The sequence below is a fragment of the Crinia signifera genome, chromosome 4, assembly GCF_055691185.1.
Source record: "Crinia signifera chromosome 4, ASM5569118v1, whole genome shotgun sequence".
Lineage (NCBI taxonomy): Eukaryota > Metazoa > Chordata > Amphibia > Anura > Myobatrachidae > Crinia > Crinia signifera.
In genome coordinates, this window is record NC_139220.1 from 125,831,660 (window position 1) to 125,848,118 (window position 16,459).

General features: G+C 38.1%; 1 protein-coding gene and 1 long non-coding RNA gene across 2 annotated transcripts in view; both read right to left on the reverse strand.

The window, feature by feature from the left end:
• Window positions 1-16,459, reverse strand: part of LOC146072419 (uncharacterized) — a 419,935-nt gene that overhangs the window by 53,992 nt on the left and 349,484 nt on the right. The gene's annotated exons all lie outside the window — the stretch shown is intronic.
• LUM (lumican) lies at window positions 283-11,889 on the reverse strand. Its single transcript, XM_083182383.1, has 3 exons — window positions 11,699-11,889; window positions 6,331-7,248; window positions 283-1,919 (listed from the first exon to the last, which is right to left on the reverse strand). The coding sequence occupies exons 1-3, from the start codon at window positions 11,763-11,765 to the stop codon at window positions 1,768-1,770; spliced, it is 1,137 nt and encodes a 378-aa protein (XP_083038509.1). The 5' UTR covers window positions 11,766-11,889; the 3' UTR covers window positions 283-1,767.

Sequence of the window (16,459 nt, forward strand, 5' to 3'; positions counted from 1 at the left end):
TTAAAATATATATTTGTAAAAAAACACCTGAACATTCATTGTCTTTGTCACATTAAATGTTAGTTGTCCTTTTTAGTATGCTGCACACCCTGTATCGTATAGTAAGTAACCAAAGAAGGGTTTTCTTTTAATCAGTTGCACCCATGTTTATTTTCTTTAGTTCTTTATTACGCCTTATGTATGTAAAATATTAGTACTGTATTTATTTAATATTGCACTGTTAAAATCACCGCAGTAAGGAATTGTAAGAAAATTAATAATCCCTCTATTTCATGCATCATGAACACTGTAAAACAAGGTTTTATTGCATAACAAATGGACCAGCCAATACAGCAGATTATAGCAGTACTGTTTTCTATCAGTTATGAAACTATGTTCCAGGTAAATTCATCAAACATCTATATGGTCAACTGGGTATACAAATAACCAGCAAAAGACATTATGCCGAATATTTAAATGCACAGCATAACACATGGCAATCAATATATAATCACTGGGGATACCTTTCAATATAAATATATAATTGAAGATTATATAAAACAACTAACATTCCTCTTGCTTTCGTGCTGAAATTGAATTGTGAAGAGTTTATAACAATTATTCACAGAAAAGGCTGACATAACTCACTGTAAGATGCTAGTTTGTTTCACTACATTATTAATGGACTCCGATACCTGAGCACTTGTAAAATTTGACATCAAATTAATGATCTTAGCAGAAGAGTGGAGTCCAAATCTTTCAATCATATAGACATGTCTCACTAAAAAAAACAAAAAAAAATAAAAAAAAATACAGCATGTGTGTTAAAAACCTGATAAAAACATACTAAAGTCCAAAATGAGAGTAGTAGTATATGTCTAATTTAGCATTTAACCATCTGCATTCTAGTCTGTTCTGATGCTTTGTTTCATGATGATCTAGGGGATGTGGTCAATAGTGCCTCTCCTTAAAATATGTGATAACTGACATACAGTAGCAGATTAAGAAAAGCTTCAGTTTACAATTTCCTTTTGTGTGATACAATTTATTTAGAGTGTATTCTTACCATTGTCTATATTACAAGTTTTGTGCAATGGAAATGTGGGCTCTCCATTCAAGCTATTAGAAGCGATGTCCTGCACATGGGGTACACATAGCTGTAGTCACTAGACACAAAGGGCCAAATGTAATAGAGTGTGAGGATCAGAAAGTGAGAGATTTGGGGAGTTTTCCCCTTTTTTTTTAAAGTGGCAATCAATTACATGACAAAATCAACCTTTTTTTTGGGGGGGGGGGGGGGAATTATTGGCGCTTTAAAAAAATACAAAAACTCTCCCAAAATCTCTCACTTTCTGATTCCCTATTACATTTGTCCCCAAATGTAACTTTTGAAAAAATGCCAGCACTTACATAAAACAAAACAAAATACACTTACTTTTCCATTCTAGACCATCCTTAACATGGTATACTGTATATTTACATTTTCAATCTTCTGCATTATTTCCCCATCGAGGCATTTGTACTGTATATATAGATATTTATTTCTTCTTTATATCACATTTTGATATATTTTAATTAAAATACAGCTTGCACTAAAATTATGTTTTATGCTTTCATTTAAATTTTAGAGATGAATCACATGCATTTAACCTGATAAAAACTTGTGAAGAATCACATCTTAATATGTTGTATATTTAATTGGATTTCATTAACCTGAATGAATTACAGAAAGAAAGAAATAATAAATCATTGGCTTTCAGGAACCACGTTCAGACAAATGATTCCCTATTACAACTCAATTTCTGAAGCTAGACGGAGACAATTGTGAATCTCCTGGGGAACGTCAGCTCGCGTAATGTTATTTCCATCCAAGCGCAGGTGTCTGATTCTAGAATATTCCAGTGGTCCGATAACCTTACAAAAGCTGTTCAGATTGAATTCTGAAAAATAGAAAACTGGGTATTAAACAAACTATAAAAAAATATGTCGGTTGTGCTTACAGTTATGTTATAAGAAAAAAGCAATATTTTATTCAGTATTCATATTGGGCCTGATTCAGAGTCGAATGCCTTGCGTTTGGAGAACTAAATGTGTATATTTAAAGAGTTGTACATATCTCTGTAATTGAACTTCCAATTTCTATACAATTTGAAGTATATTTACTAAAACTCAATTTTAATCGATTCCAGATTAATCAAAAGTGAACTTAATCAATGTTATACTTCCAGGGCCAAAACATAATTTTCAGACATTTTCAAACATTTAAAAATAAATATAAAAAATCAATTGGTACTTGTGTAGTTCCACGGCGCCAGTATGGCCGTGTGTCTGAGTTCCCTTGCGGGGCTCGCTGCGCTCACCCACGATACGGGCTCGGTGGCTCGCTAAGCTCACCACGCTATCTAAAATCAACTCCATGCCAACATGGAAAGTAGGGGTATGAACTATCCACGTTGGCATGGAGTTTATTTAGTTTATTTTAGAAAGTTTGCCGAGCGCAGAACCTGGAAGTAGAGCGCGCCCATGCTGGCGCCGTGAAACTACACACGTACCAATCAATTTGTTAGTAAATGTGTGTTTCAGCCTCTAAAACCCAATATCAATTTTCAGCAATTTGAAATAAAAAATAATGAAAATTGACCTTTAGTAAATAACCGCTTCGTTTCATCGCTTTTGTTATCTTTATTCGGTTGCTCTATCCACCAGAAAACAAGTGTAATGATGAATAGACATCTCTGACACGACCTCACTGACCAAATCTTTATTTAACATTGCAGAACAATTTACATTTTTACTATTTTTCCTCTCCTTATATGCTGTTTAATGGAGCACCATTGATAAAACTCAAAACATTCATTCCAGAGCAAATTAATGTGGCTAACCTGAATTCAGTAAGTAAAAGATCAGATCTTTCATACATTCCAAATATCCTAATTTTGTTAGGACAATCACAATTTCAGAGTACTATACCACCATCTTTTTCCCAATATGCTTGGGGTTGGGAGATATTCAACTCCATGCCAACATGGAAAGTGGGGGTATGAACTATCCACGTTGGCATGGAGTTTATTTAGTTTATTTTAGAAAGTTTGCCGAGCGCAGAACCTGGAAGTAGAGCGCGCCCATGCTGACGCCATGAAACTACACAAGTACCAATCAATTTGTTAGTAAATGTGTGTTTCAGCCTCTAAAACCCAATATCAATTTTCAGCAATTTGAAATAAAAAATAATGAAAATTGACCTTTAGTAAATAACCGCTTCGTTTCATCGCTTTTGTTATCTTTATTCGGTTGCTCTATCCACCAGAAAACAAGTGTAATGATGAATAGACATCTCTGACACGACCTCACTGACCTTTGCATACATGGGAGCACCCCATTTGAACCCGTAACACCCCTTCACCAGCAAATGGAAAGCATTGGAGTTGCCTACAATGCTCATAATAGGGTATGCAATGCTCTGTGGTATGTACAATGCAAATGCGCACATTATTCATATGCAAATCTAACGCGTCCAACCCTGTATCAGCCACAATATGCATGATTTTTTAAATGTAATATATATATATATATATATATATATATATATGTATATACTGTACAGTGACTGGATAAGGTTTACAATATAGAGAACCTCAATATGCCCACCTGGCGGCCCTAGATACAAATTTCTGACTTGATACACTTATTTCTTGTGGTACAAATGTATGTTGAGTGGAAATTTGTATCCTTGACAATTGGGTTGGAGTTTTTGAAATTGTGTACTCCCTTTATTAATATGCACAGTAGTGAAAGTAAACATTTATGTTACGGTAGAAAGGAATGGATGTGCTGTATTCACCCAAATAATGAAACGATTTTCTAAATATCTGCAGCTATATCAAAAATAAGTGGCACTTTAAAAATAACATCATCTTAATCTATATTAAATTATACCATATAACCGCATAGCCTACATATGGAATTAAAAGAACTAGAGGAAAAAAATATAATACTACCCACAAAATTGCAATTATCAGTATAAGCAAAATATAACAGTTAGGTCAAGAAAGATATTTTGAACATATCAAGATGTGTTCTAAAAAACAAGCCCAACTCACCAGTACACTGATAATTATTTACAGATGTGCTGCAACATTCTTATTCACTGAAAGCAAAATAATATGGCTGCCACATGCTCTAAAATTAAGTCTGTTAGAATAAATGACCACATTCAGAGGACTGAAGTGCTGGTATTTCATTGCAACACATAATAGCCCACTGTGTATATGCCTCATCTATCTGGTCTCCCTCCTCCCTCTCTCTGCCGGCAGCCTCACAGCTCATAGGGCTCAGACCCTAATACGCATGTGCAGATCTCCGGAAAAATGGTGCGGTGGCCATTTTTCTGGTGATTCTTGCAGCGCTGCTGCCATCGTTGCATGACTCCTGGGGGAAGTGCAGCATTTGTGGTGTGGGTCCCCCTGGACTCAGGGGCTGGTGTGCACCACACACAGTGCTCTCATTATAAATACACCCCTGTCTCAAACAGATTATAAGGATTCTATATTATGTAGACTGGTTTTATAGAACTCCCTTCCTTCAACTTAGGGGGGTATTTTGTATTGTCAACTGCAGAAATACGTCAAAATTGGGCCGCTGTCGCAAAGAATAGATGGAATTCTATTTATTAAATGTTTTTAATTTTTTCAAGATTTTTCAAAACAATCCTAAAACCGGAAAAGACGTGGATCCGCAAATCCACGTCTTTTTCTGTGGAAATGAGCGCTAATTTAAATTTTTCAAAGAAACGGATCTGCAGACATGCATCACGGTCCTTTCCTGGGTGAAAACAACCAGGATTGAATATTCAAATCCAGTTATTTCCTAGGATCATAAATGACGGGAAACCCCCTTCATGTGTTTATTGTTCTAGACAATAAAAAATGGTATTCTATATTCAGATGAATTTCTACCCAATTCTAAAATGAATCCTGTGGATGTCATGGTATGTGAAGGATATGATTTGCAGGATAAGGTTTGCTATAATTTTTTTAATTGCTAAATGAGTTACTCACATTCAATGTTTCTATTAAACATGATTATATCTTTGCTTATTTGTAAGCCCCCACAAAACTTGCCAAGAGAATGGATTAAGTAATAAGATACAAGTGTGTGAAGGTTTTACATTTTTCCATAATTTTTACTCATATACTGTAACATAATGTTTTAACAATTGTGATAACAATATTATATGGAATAATAGTTGGATTTATTTTTAAAATCGTTTCACAAATAACTAGCCGAAATTTCTTTTTTAAACACTATAGTAGCTGTATACAATAAACAAGGGCCATGCACAATCCAGAAACCTGCAGATACACAGTGCATTATTCTTGCACAAAGCACCTATTTAATGGCTATACATTTAGCTATTAAAAAGTAGGCATACAGACACTTTGCTCATCTGTTGGACTGTTATTGTAAATGCAGAATTGGATAAACCCCACCTATTAGCACTTTTGAACCAAATCTTTATTTAACATTGCAGAACAATTTACATTTTTACTATTTTTCCGCTCCTTATATGCTGTTTAATGGAGCACCATTGCTAAAACTCAAAACATTCATTCAAGAGCAAATTAATGTTGCTAACCTGAATTCAGTAAGTAAAAGATCAGATCTTTCATACATTCCAAATATCCTAATTTTGTTAGGACAATCACAATTTCAGAGTACTATACCACCATCTTTTTCCCAATATGCTTGGGGTTGGGAGATATTCCAGGTACCTCCACTGCATGCAGAGGGGAAAAAGGGCAATTCTAAAATGGTTATCTAAGGCAAGGCCACACCTCCCAGGTGCATGTCCCTATCATGTGGTCACTTCTACAGCATATCATGACCCGCCCCCATTCCAATTTAGACACAGTCGATGTAAGAGGATATGCAGTGAACACAAATACAAACCTTGGTACTTATGTAATATCTGGGCTCCCGTTTTTTTTATCAGACCTCGTCCGCTCGCCACGCTTCGGGCACGGTGGCTCGCTGCGCTTGCCACACTATATAAAATCAACTCCATGCATAGTTGGATAGTAGGGGTATGAAAAAATGGGGTGCATTTAACATAGGAGCCCAGATAATACATAAGTACCCAAACCTTCAACCAACAAGGACAAGCAACCAAAATGTTCTGCACATTCACACATCTGTGCAATATGTTTTTTTCTCCAGAATTGTTATTTCTTTTTAAAAACAATATGCATTTCCGGCTTGGAATGAGAAACTAATCTACAACTCACAAGAAGAGTGCATACATTTATTTTCTATTGTCATTGGATTGTAGTACAACCATATATATGAACTTACTTTGGATTTTGTTGACATGCAGATAGAGATTTTCCAGGCCTTCATTCACTGCTGGAATACTTCCAAGTGAATTAAATGAAAGATCCAGCTCAATAAGGGTTGAGATATTAAATGCATTGCCAGGAACACCAGCATCTTTCAGATCATTGTGAGACAGGCGGAGATACTGTAGAGATTTGAAACCTTGGAAGTATTCATCTGGGATATTGGCAATTTTATTGTTATCAAAATAGAGCATACTTATACTTGGTGGAAGTCCTACAGGTAACTTTGTCAGCTCATTATAGCTTAGATCAAGGTATAAAAGAGACTTTAGGCCTTTAAATGCCCCTGAGATTGAATCCTCTTTCAGTGCATTGTGCTGAAGATGTATAACAGTAATATTCTCCAAACCTTCTAAAATGTTGGGGGTAATCTTTGAGAGTTTGTTGTTTGTTACACGTAGGTCATCCATGGTCTTTGGCAGTGGCCCCACGAGCTCAGTGAGGTTGTTGAAACTCATGTACAGTTTCTGTAGCTCTTTCAACTTGGAAAATGCTTTATTTTTAATGTTGGCATTAGACAGGTGGTTGTGGTCTAGAATGAGCCATCTCAAATCAGTCACATTTTGGAATGTGTCTTCATCTATACCCTCAATCATGTTGTTCTGCAGATACAAGTACTGAATCCCAGGTGGAATTGATGGTATTTTCTTTAATTTAAGGTTGTCGCAATACATTGCGGATGGATAATTTGCTGGACAGTTACATTCTGGTGCGCAATTAGCGGTAGAAGGTCCAAGAGCTAGCCCTGCTCCGCCTCCTCCATAGTAATCATCTGGTGAACCATAATCATAATATTGGGACGTTACACTGCCAACAACAAGCAGCACCAATAAAGGAAGGAAAGGGAGATGCATCGCTGCAATTATTAATGTACCTGAATGGCAAAAAAAAAATATGCATAATGAAATTTATTTATTTAATTAAGAAGTATAAAAATATAAAATATGAATACATGACCACAGTATTATACTGTTTATACATTAAATAAAAAGACTACATTTTCTTAAAACATAACCATACTGTATGATGGAATATTTCATGCCAAGTTTCCAAGACAAGTTAAAAATTTGGCTGGTTAATTTCTTCCTGAGGAACATGCTGAGATGTTGAAATATGTTAACCCCTCACATGCCAATTGTTAAGTTATTGTTCATAAAACATGCATATTATGAACTAGTACAGTACATGAACCAAATGCTTTAGGCTGTATACACAGAGATGTTGTTCAAGCAACTGTCTAACAATGGGTACACACCTAAACAATTTCACTCATGATCTGACCAACTTTATTATTCACTCAGTGACAAAACATTAAATCATCGGTGGCCAAACCTGTCCTCAAGATCTACCAACAGATCATGTTTTCCAGGCAACCTGTGGATCTATAGTAGGAATGAATGCAGCAGGTCTGAAAATGTGACAGTTAAGAATGACTACAGCTGTGCACCAGCTAGGTGATTTATAAAATGTGGACCTTTGGTAGATCTCGAGGACTGGTTTGGCCACCCCTGACCTAAATTCTAGTGTCACTAATAATTTAACATTTCAATCTGAGCAATTATCTGTCCTAAAACTTATTACAATATTGATATTCTATCATCATTTTTCGACAAATGTCATAAAGCCGGTCAGCTGGAATCATCCAGTCTGACTGCTTTAGAAATGGTAATCGATTCTGGGTGCTATGTAGGTATACTCTGAGTTTTATAGGACCCAGTTGGTTCACCTGAAATAGGGCAGTGTGATCTATGGTAGCTTTGTTCTTAGTTGAAGTGCACTCATCTGCTATCATTGTCTGGCATCTACCATATACTGTATATGGATTTTCACAGGAACATTTCCCTGGCTATTAAGATTAGTACACAGTAACACACCATATGTGCCTACTTCTATTACCAATATTCCCACCAGAGAGAAAATATTTAGAGGAATGCAGTAAAAAATAATGAAAAAAAGATAGGACAATTACTGTATACTGGATATTTCTTCCAGATGTGATGAGTTTTCTAAAAGTTTGATAAAACATGGAAGTGGATTTATCTATTTTACAACAGTAACTTCATTGCATACATGGGAATATAAAATATTGATTTCTATTTTTTTCTGTATGAATGAACTACGGTATTATTGAATATATATGTATATCTAGAACACGTTATCACAGTGGGCACAGTGTGCAAACATCATACTACAGGGGAAATTACTTTTCTTGCTGCCCACCTTACTGTAGGTCACTATACTGTGGCCAGCATTTCAGAGGTTAAAAACATTTAACATATTTGCATTACTTGCCCTTTACACACTGGAAAATTGTTATTCAAAAAGCCTTTTTTGGCTTAACAAGTATCAATTTAGAAAGCAGTTTCAGGTTCCACTCATTTGAAAACAGTTTACATTGTATTCGTTTTCAATATTTAAATGTTTATTACACACATATGTGTGGAAGAATTTGTTGCTTTAGAATACGCCCCGATGTAATTGTGTAATTTGGTGATTGGATGTACAAATAATGCTGTCATCTAAAACAGGAATGTTCTCTGTCACAATTTATTGATGCAGCCTCATATATTAAAATGAAAGCAAAAAGAGATTGTATAACGAAATTAAAAAGTTACTACTGTAATCGTAATACCGAGGACCACATGTAAAATGAATTTGCAACTAAACATACATTATGGAATTCTCGATTTGTCTAAAGAATACAAATATTTGCTGAAAAAAGTAGAAGACTTAAATGAAGCAGATTAAAAGTAGGACATCCCACTTAAGGGGGTGGGGTGTAAGTAGATAACTTAGGAAGTGTTGGTGTTTTAAATAAGCAGGTGACATATGCTGAATGGCAAGGATAGGACAAAGCAAGGAACTACTCTTCTATTGTCACACTATAATGACATTGTATATAAACATCTATCTATCTATCTATCTATCTATCTATCTATCTATCTACAGATGTGGACAAATTTGGTGGTACCCTTACAGCTCATTAAAACAATACTTCGTTCTTCTTGAAATTGTCTATTGTCTTGTGCGTGCCATTGCTATAGTATGTCACAAAACAAAGCAAAAACATTTACAAAATTGCTTGTTCTCCAGAGATATTCTAAAATGGCCTGTACATATTTGTTGATATCCATTAATAAGGATAATAAAGAATTGGATTACAGTGATATTTCAATTTAATAGCATCACACATGTCTTCAATATTCAAACCAGTCATCCAGCTAAACAAATAGAGAAAAGTAGTGTCTCTGCTGTTTGCTATCAACGTGGACCAACATGGACCAAAAAAAAAACCAAGCAAGAGAGATGTGTAAGGAGCTCAGAAAGAAATTTGTAGACAAGCATGTTAAAGCTAAAGGCTATAAGACGATCTCCAAGAAGCTTGATGTACCTGCAACTACAGTTGCAAATATTAAGAAGTTTAAAGTCCATGGGACGGTTGGCAACCCCTAGGGATGTGGCCACAAGAGGAAAATTTACCCCAGATGAAACCAAAAAGATAATAATAATGGTAGAAAAAGATCCAAGGAGAACTAAAAGACATACAAGCTGAACTTCAAGGTCAAGATATGTCAGTGTCTGATCTCACAATACAATACTATTTGAGCAGCAGTTGGTTCCATGGAAGAAGACCCAGGAGGACTTTTTCTTCTAAATGCATATTAATATACCACAATGCTTTTAGGACAATGTCCTGTGGATACAAGTTAACACTGGAGCTTATTATCAAGTCACATCAACAGACATAGAAGTTAAGCTTTGAAAAATAAGAACACTTTTCTTAATGTGAGACATGGGGAGGCTTGGTTGTGTTTTGGGGCTGCTTTGATGCTAATATAATCTCTGCATGGCACAATGAAGTATCAAGTTTATCAATGCATGCTGTAGCAAAACATCCTGCCTAATGTCAGAAAGCTATGTCTCAGTCGCAGGTCAAGGGTCTTAAAAAAAACACTGCTAAAAGTACCTAAGAATGGATAAGAACAAAACATTGGACTGTTCTTAAGTTGCCAACTATGAGCCCTGACCTGAATTATATTGAACATCTATGGAAAAACCATACAGTCTGGAGAAGGTACCCATCAAACCAGAGACAAGTGGAGCCGATTGCTAAGGAAGTGGGCCAAACTATCTTCTGGCAGGTGCTTTAGTCTCATTGAGAGATTCAGAAGTTGTTTGACTGCAGCTATTGTCTCTAAAGACAGTGTTACAAAATACTAAGTTAAGGGTCCCATAATTTTTGCCCATGCCATTTACACAAACATCAAATGCTTTTGTCACCTTTGATTTATTTTAGAGAAAAGTATGGGTTCTTCTGTTCTTTTCACAATAAATGTGTCCAGATATGTTACATAGTAAGTAGGTAGGTAGGTAAGGCTGAAAAAAGACTTGTGTCCATCTAGTTCAACCTAGGTGTGTGTGTGTGTGTGTGTGTGTGTGTGTGTGAGAGCATTTTATTGCCACCAATGAACAGTTCATATGTCCCTGTATTTAATCAACATTCCCTGTATTTAATCAACATGTGTGCAAGTACATGGTGAGCATTATATCTTTAATCTTAACTTGATAAATCATCACTTTTATATAATACTTCAGATGTAAAGTATAACAATTCAATAAAGCAAGTCTAAGCAATTTGCTGCAATATTATCAACAATACATTTTTTCAGGCACCTAACCAGTTAAAAGCATATGCATGTTTTACAGTCACAATCAAGCATATCAATCAATACTTACTGGTATAAAAAATATTTTGTGATAGGTTTTTCTTTTTCCCAAATGTTTTACACATTCCATTATACAGTTTATTGGTTTCATTGTCACATATTGTATTTTCATTTGCATCCACTCCCATACTTTATCAAGTATTGTGCAAATCTTGCATACAATTCTTGTATTTCTCAATAATAATGAATCATCTTAAAATAATGTGTAAATCCAACTAGCCCATTGTAAATGAAAATGATTCGAAATGATAAAGTTGTTTAAAGTTTATTTTACACAGTATCATAGTATAGTACTTACACATTGTGTATTAAACTGTGTATTAAACTGAAACAGCTGACACAAATCTGTTTACTATATATATATATATATATATATATATATATATATATATATATATATATATATATATATATTTAGTAATTTGTGCAGTGCTATATTAAGCAAATCTTTGATTCTTATTAAAGAACTAATATAGGAAGAAAAGAAAACATTTTTAAATATTAGGCAGAAATTTACATTTTCTTTCTATAAGATCTAGTAAGATAACTATAAACATAATAATGCATCCCTAAACATGCATCTGTATCATAGCTTACCTCTTTCTTTGATGCTGCTCTCTTTAATTCCCTTATGCCGATTAAAAGAGACTGACTCAAGTATCATGTGCTGTAAACAGTGTCAGGAGAGGACTGTCTGCCAGAACCACTGTAATACAGAACTGCAAAATGAAAAGAGGGGAGAAAAAAAAAATCACTGTTCGCATTGCTCTTATGTCATCATGGTGAGCTTGTGGTGTGGCATGTAGAATTATTGCACTCTGAGTAAGTACAGGTGGAAACCCATCAAAGCTCAGCCCATCTGCACTGACTTTGAAACAAAGATGTCAAAATGCTTAGACAACGCATGTGAGTTTTATAATGTATAAAGTATGCATTGCTAAGTACAACTAGGCAATAGTTCTGGTGGGGGTTCCAGAGTAACTTCACCATTCTATACATCAATATACACTTATGAAGTGCATTAGAAATCAGTTTATTTAAATGTGTTTGCATTTATTTTTAATTATATTTTTTACATTCTAAAGTTTGATAAACAGAGTGTCTTTTTTATTTTGCGACAGTCAGTTCATAGTATTAACAACTGACAAATGCATTTTCCATTTAAAAACTATTTACTGTATAGTTTGTCAATGATCAGTGCATCGCGCATGAAGCACATAATGAATTAGCTGATGCAGTCATTGCACACATCTGCGGAATGACATGTGGGGCACGTGGCTTTGTACTTTCTGGACCACTGGTGCGCTACATGAGCAGTCATCAGTGGGTGCATGTGCAATGGCCATTACTGGGCAAATTCTGAGATCTGTGGTCTATAAGCTGCCGGCTAGGCTCCAGAATGCTTCGCATTCCTGTCCTTGCCAAATTTTATGATATAACCAGCAGCGTTTTTTACCTAAGGGCTGCAGGACTGCAGCACCCCCCAGGTAAAAACTGCCACTATGCTCAGTGTTTAGTGAAGCCAGATGCAGTCAGTGAGACAGCACTGGCTTCACTGTATCTTGCAGTAACTTCCTATTGTAAGTTTGACCCAACTTACAATAGCACCACCCAAGGCAGTACCATTGGGAGGTGCTCCCTCCCCCTGTGCTGCCTCTTTGGCTTCTATGGGTTGCAGCCGAAGCAGTTCATAGATCCTGGGGTATGCGCATGCGCAGTACCAAGGCAGACAGTGTGCATATGCCGTTCCGGTTGCCTGTCATCAGCATTGTACAGATATCATCAGGGGCTGGATGGCAACTTTTAGCCTGGGGGGCAAGTCCAGAACACTGGCCCATAAGTAACAGTGCATCATTAAATGGAGGTTTTTCATTTAAAAAATATGTATTAATAAAACAAAAAACTGGACACCACAGGCTGCTCCTCTTTATAATAAAAAGAACAGGACACCACAGGCTGTCCCCACTGTATAATAATGCCAGGACACCACAGGCTGCTCCCTTTGTATAATAATAACAATAACAGGACATCACAGGCTGCTCCCCTGTAAAATAACAGGATGCCACAGGCCAGAGGCGTAACTACTTTTTTTGCGCCCCCCCGCCGGACATTTCGGGCGCCCCCCCCCCCCGAAATATTAACCCCCTCGTTACCCGTTCCCATTGCCGCCGGCGCTTCTGCCTCTAACCCGACACGCAGATCTGTGTCGGGTGACGGGCGGTCCCCGGCTCCGGCTGCAGTGCTAATATAATAACAGACACTCGGAAAATGGCTGCCCCCATACAGCATTATGGGGGCAGCCATTTTCTGAGTGTCATACATGGGGCTGCACTGTGCAACCTGACCTCTGATGTCACTGTGCACAGCATCTCAGCGCTGCCCGGTATGAATACCACATGCGCCGCCCAATCCCAGGATTGGCCACTCTAGTTAGCTGCATTTGATATAAGGAGTATGCACTACCTTAGTACATAAGGCCCCCCTCAGCTACATGAGCTCCCTTTAACAATAAATGACCCCCCTCCTCTACATCTCCCCCTAATCCAGAATAGTTCCTCCAACTAGGTCAACATCTTTTCTTAGCATAGAATAGTCCCCTCCCCCTCTGACATATTATCATCTTCTAGCATAAGATTGCCGCACCCCCCTTCCCCCTTAGCACTAAATAACCCTCCTCCCCCATAGACAGATAATCTCCCCCTAATATAGAATAACTCCTCCCCCATACACAGTAAAAACTTTTTTTTAGTACTCACCACAGACTGGCTGCAGCAAATTCTGATGACAGCGCTGACCGGCGCGTGTCCCAACCGAGTCCTGTGTAAAATAAATGTGGTTGCAGCTGATTGTGGCCAGGGGAGTGCAGCACGGCAAAGACAGGCAAGGGCTGCTGCTGCTGCCTTTCCTGCAGGACGCTGCCGCTCTTCCTCCCGGTTCAATTGATAAGGGGGCGTGGCCCTGGGCACAGGTGACAGGCAGCCCGCACTCCCTATTGTCCGGCTCTGCCTCTACAAATGGCACTACCCTCCACCCCCACCCATAAGCCCAGGGAATTAAGCCTCTCCACCGGCCGCCGCCACCTTCTCCTGCTCTCCCCAGTTTCCATCCGCCCTGACTGCTATCCGGCTCCTACATCCGGCCCACAAACCCGCACGCACGCTCTGTTGAGCCGCGGCCTCCTGCACTAGACATGTCCTCAGTGCAGGAGACCGGTGCCCATGTTTTTATAGCCCAGCAGTCAGATGCCCGGCCCGCTGCACACTAATTGGTAAAGTGGCCATGGGGCACATGGCACCCTGCCCCCCGGCCCAGCCCACCACTGGACGTCGTGACTGTGATTTGGCTTCTATGGCCTCCCTCCTACAATCAGGTAGGAGCGCCGCTGAATATAACAATTCCAGCAGAAAGCAATAGGGCTGCTATTGCAATAGAAAATGGGATTAAACCTATCATGCGTCCTGGGGATGCTTATTTTTTGTAGGTATCCCATGAAAAAAGTTCTTGTTTTGTGGCCCTGCATATTTATTTATTTATTTAATTGCATACACCATTATCCCAGTCTTGGTATAATATACTTTATAGTATATTAGAATTATCAGTCATATTGTATGTTTACTTTCATATTACCAGTATCTTCAGGTAGAAAAATGACATTTAAGAGCAAGAAGCAACTACTTTGTGATAAAGTTTTCACTCTTATTATTTGCATACAATTGCATTACAATATCTGCAAATAAAAAAATAGGGGCTTATGCATTCCTATTTATGAGCATTTCTACATAACTTAGCATTGCAGTCTTTTATACCAGGAATGGAGCTATGCATAAAATGAGAAAGCTAAGTAATACACACCTAAGTATAATGCCATACCTCCCAACTTTCAGTTTGGAGGAGGAGAGACACCTATATGCTTGCCGCAGGCGCGCTGAAAATTTTGGGGATGTGGCGATGCCCCCATTTTCGCCGCTGTAGGGGGTAATGTCCCAAAAAATGGGATGTCCCCGCAATAAGCAGGACAGTTGGAAGGTACAGTATGTAATGCACATTTTAGACATGCAACCTTTGGACACACACTTCCCAGGTATAGTTCAAGAGAGACATACAAAATACATTTTTGGAGGCCTGTTGCAAGGGCTAATGATGATATCACTTGCAACACTATTATGCAGCTTCTGAATTGATGTGTGACTGTTGTCCCCTCCTGCATATAGTATTTTGTTTATTAGTGCCAGCTAAATTATTTCAAGTTTTAGATGCCTGATTCCTTATTTGTCATTTTAATTTAGGCTAATACAGAATAGAAGATTTACATTTTTCATTTGGTGTATGGCACATTTGGGCAGGGCTGTATGAACACAATTGTAGTGCCCCTGGCAAAGCAATGCATTTCAGGACCCTCCACACCCATCACACCCATTTACAGGAAAAAATGGAGGAAAAAAAACCCATAACACACCTCTCCTGTGGTCCTGCCATCCACCGATCAGCATGCTGGCAGCTATTCACTGTTTGGCTGCAGTCGGGAGGCAGGTAGTGAATACTGTACTCTGATTGGTGGATAGTTGCAGTCATCCTTCAATCAGCATGCAGACAGCCATTCACTGTATGGGTACATGCTGGGAAGCAGGAAGAGATTGCTGCCGGGTCCGTCTGTTGTTGTGTGATTCCCAATCATGGAGACCAGGTAGTATTCTCTACTGCCTTCTACGAAGCTCAGAAGGCAGATGCCCCAGCTCGAAGGCCCCTAGAAATGGGAGGCCCCTTTTTAGCTGCCAATTATGCCCATATGTTAAGATTAAGATGGCCATGCATTTAGACGTGCTTGTATTTCATTACAATTCATATGAAAAATATAGAAAATGAATAACATTGTCAAGTCCCCTATGTCTGTATGGTACTCATCTATACTATTATAATATGTGCATTTAATATTAGTACAATGAAACCAGATCTAAATCAGTGTCAGGAGGGCATCAGGGTATACATACACACATACACACACACACACACACACACACCAGCTCACCAGTTTAGTCTCAGCTCTCTCCTAAAAACTGGACAGTGGTGGCAGGGTCATATTAATATATGGATGGGGGCTCATTGGGCAGTTGTCCAAGGGCCCCCCAATTCTAGTGGCCTTCGAGCTGCAGCAGATTGGGTTGTAGGCATCTGTCTCCTGGGCTTCTCGGGAGGCAGTAGAGAGTGCTGCCTGGTCACCATAATTGTGCATCACACACACAGACACAGTGACCAGGCAGCAATCACTTCCTGCTTCCCATCCTGCAACCAGACAGTGAATAGCTGTCAGTATGCTGATTGGTGGATGGCTGGATATATTCACCAATCAGAGTTCAGCTT

Excerpts from the sequence above, each read along its gene's own strand:
- LUM (XM_083182383.1), bottom strand. The coding sequence starts at position 11,765 with ATGATACTTGAGTCAGTCTCTTTTAATCGGCATAAGGGAATTAAAGAG. Across the intron at positions 7,249-11,698 it reads GAGCAGCATCAAAGAAAGAG|GTACATTAATAATTGCAGCG; the intron begins GTAAGCTATGAT and ends TTTGCCATTCAG. Across the intron at positions 1,920-6,330 it reads GCATGTCAACAAAATCCAAA|AATTCAATCTGAACAGCTTT; the intron begins GTAAGTTCATAT and ends TCTATTTTTCAG.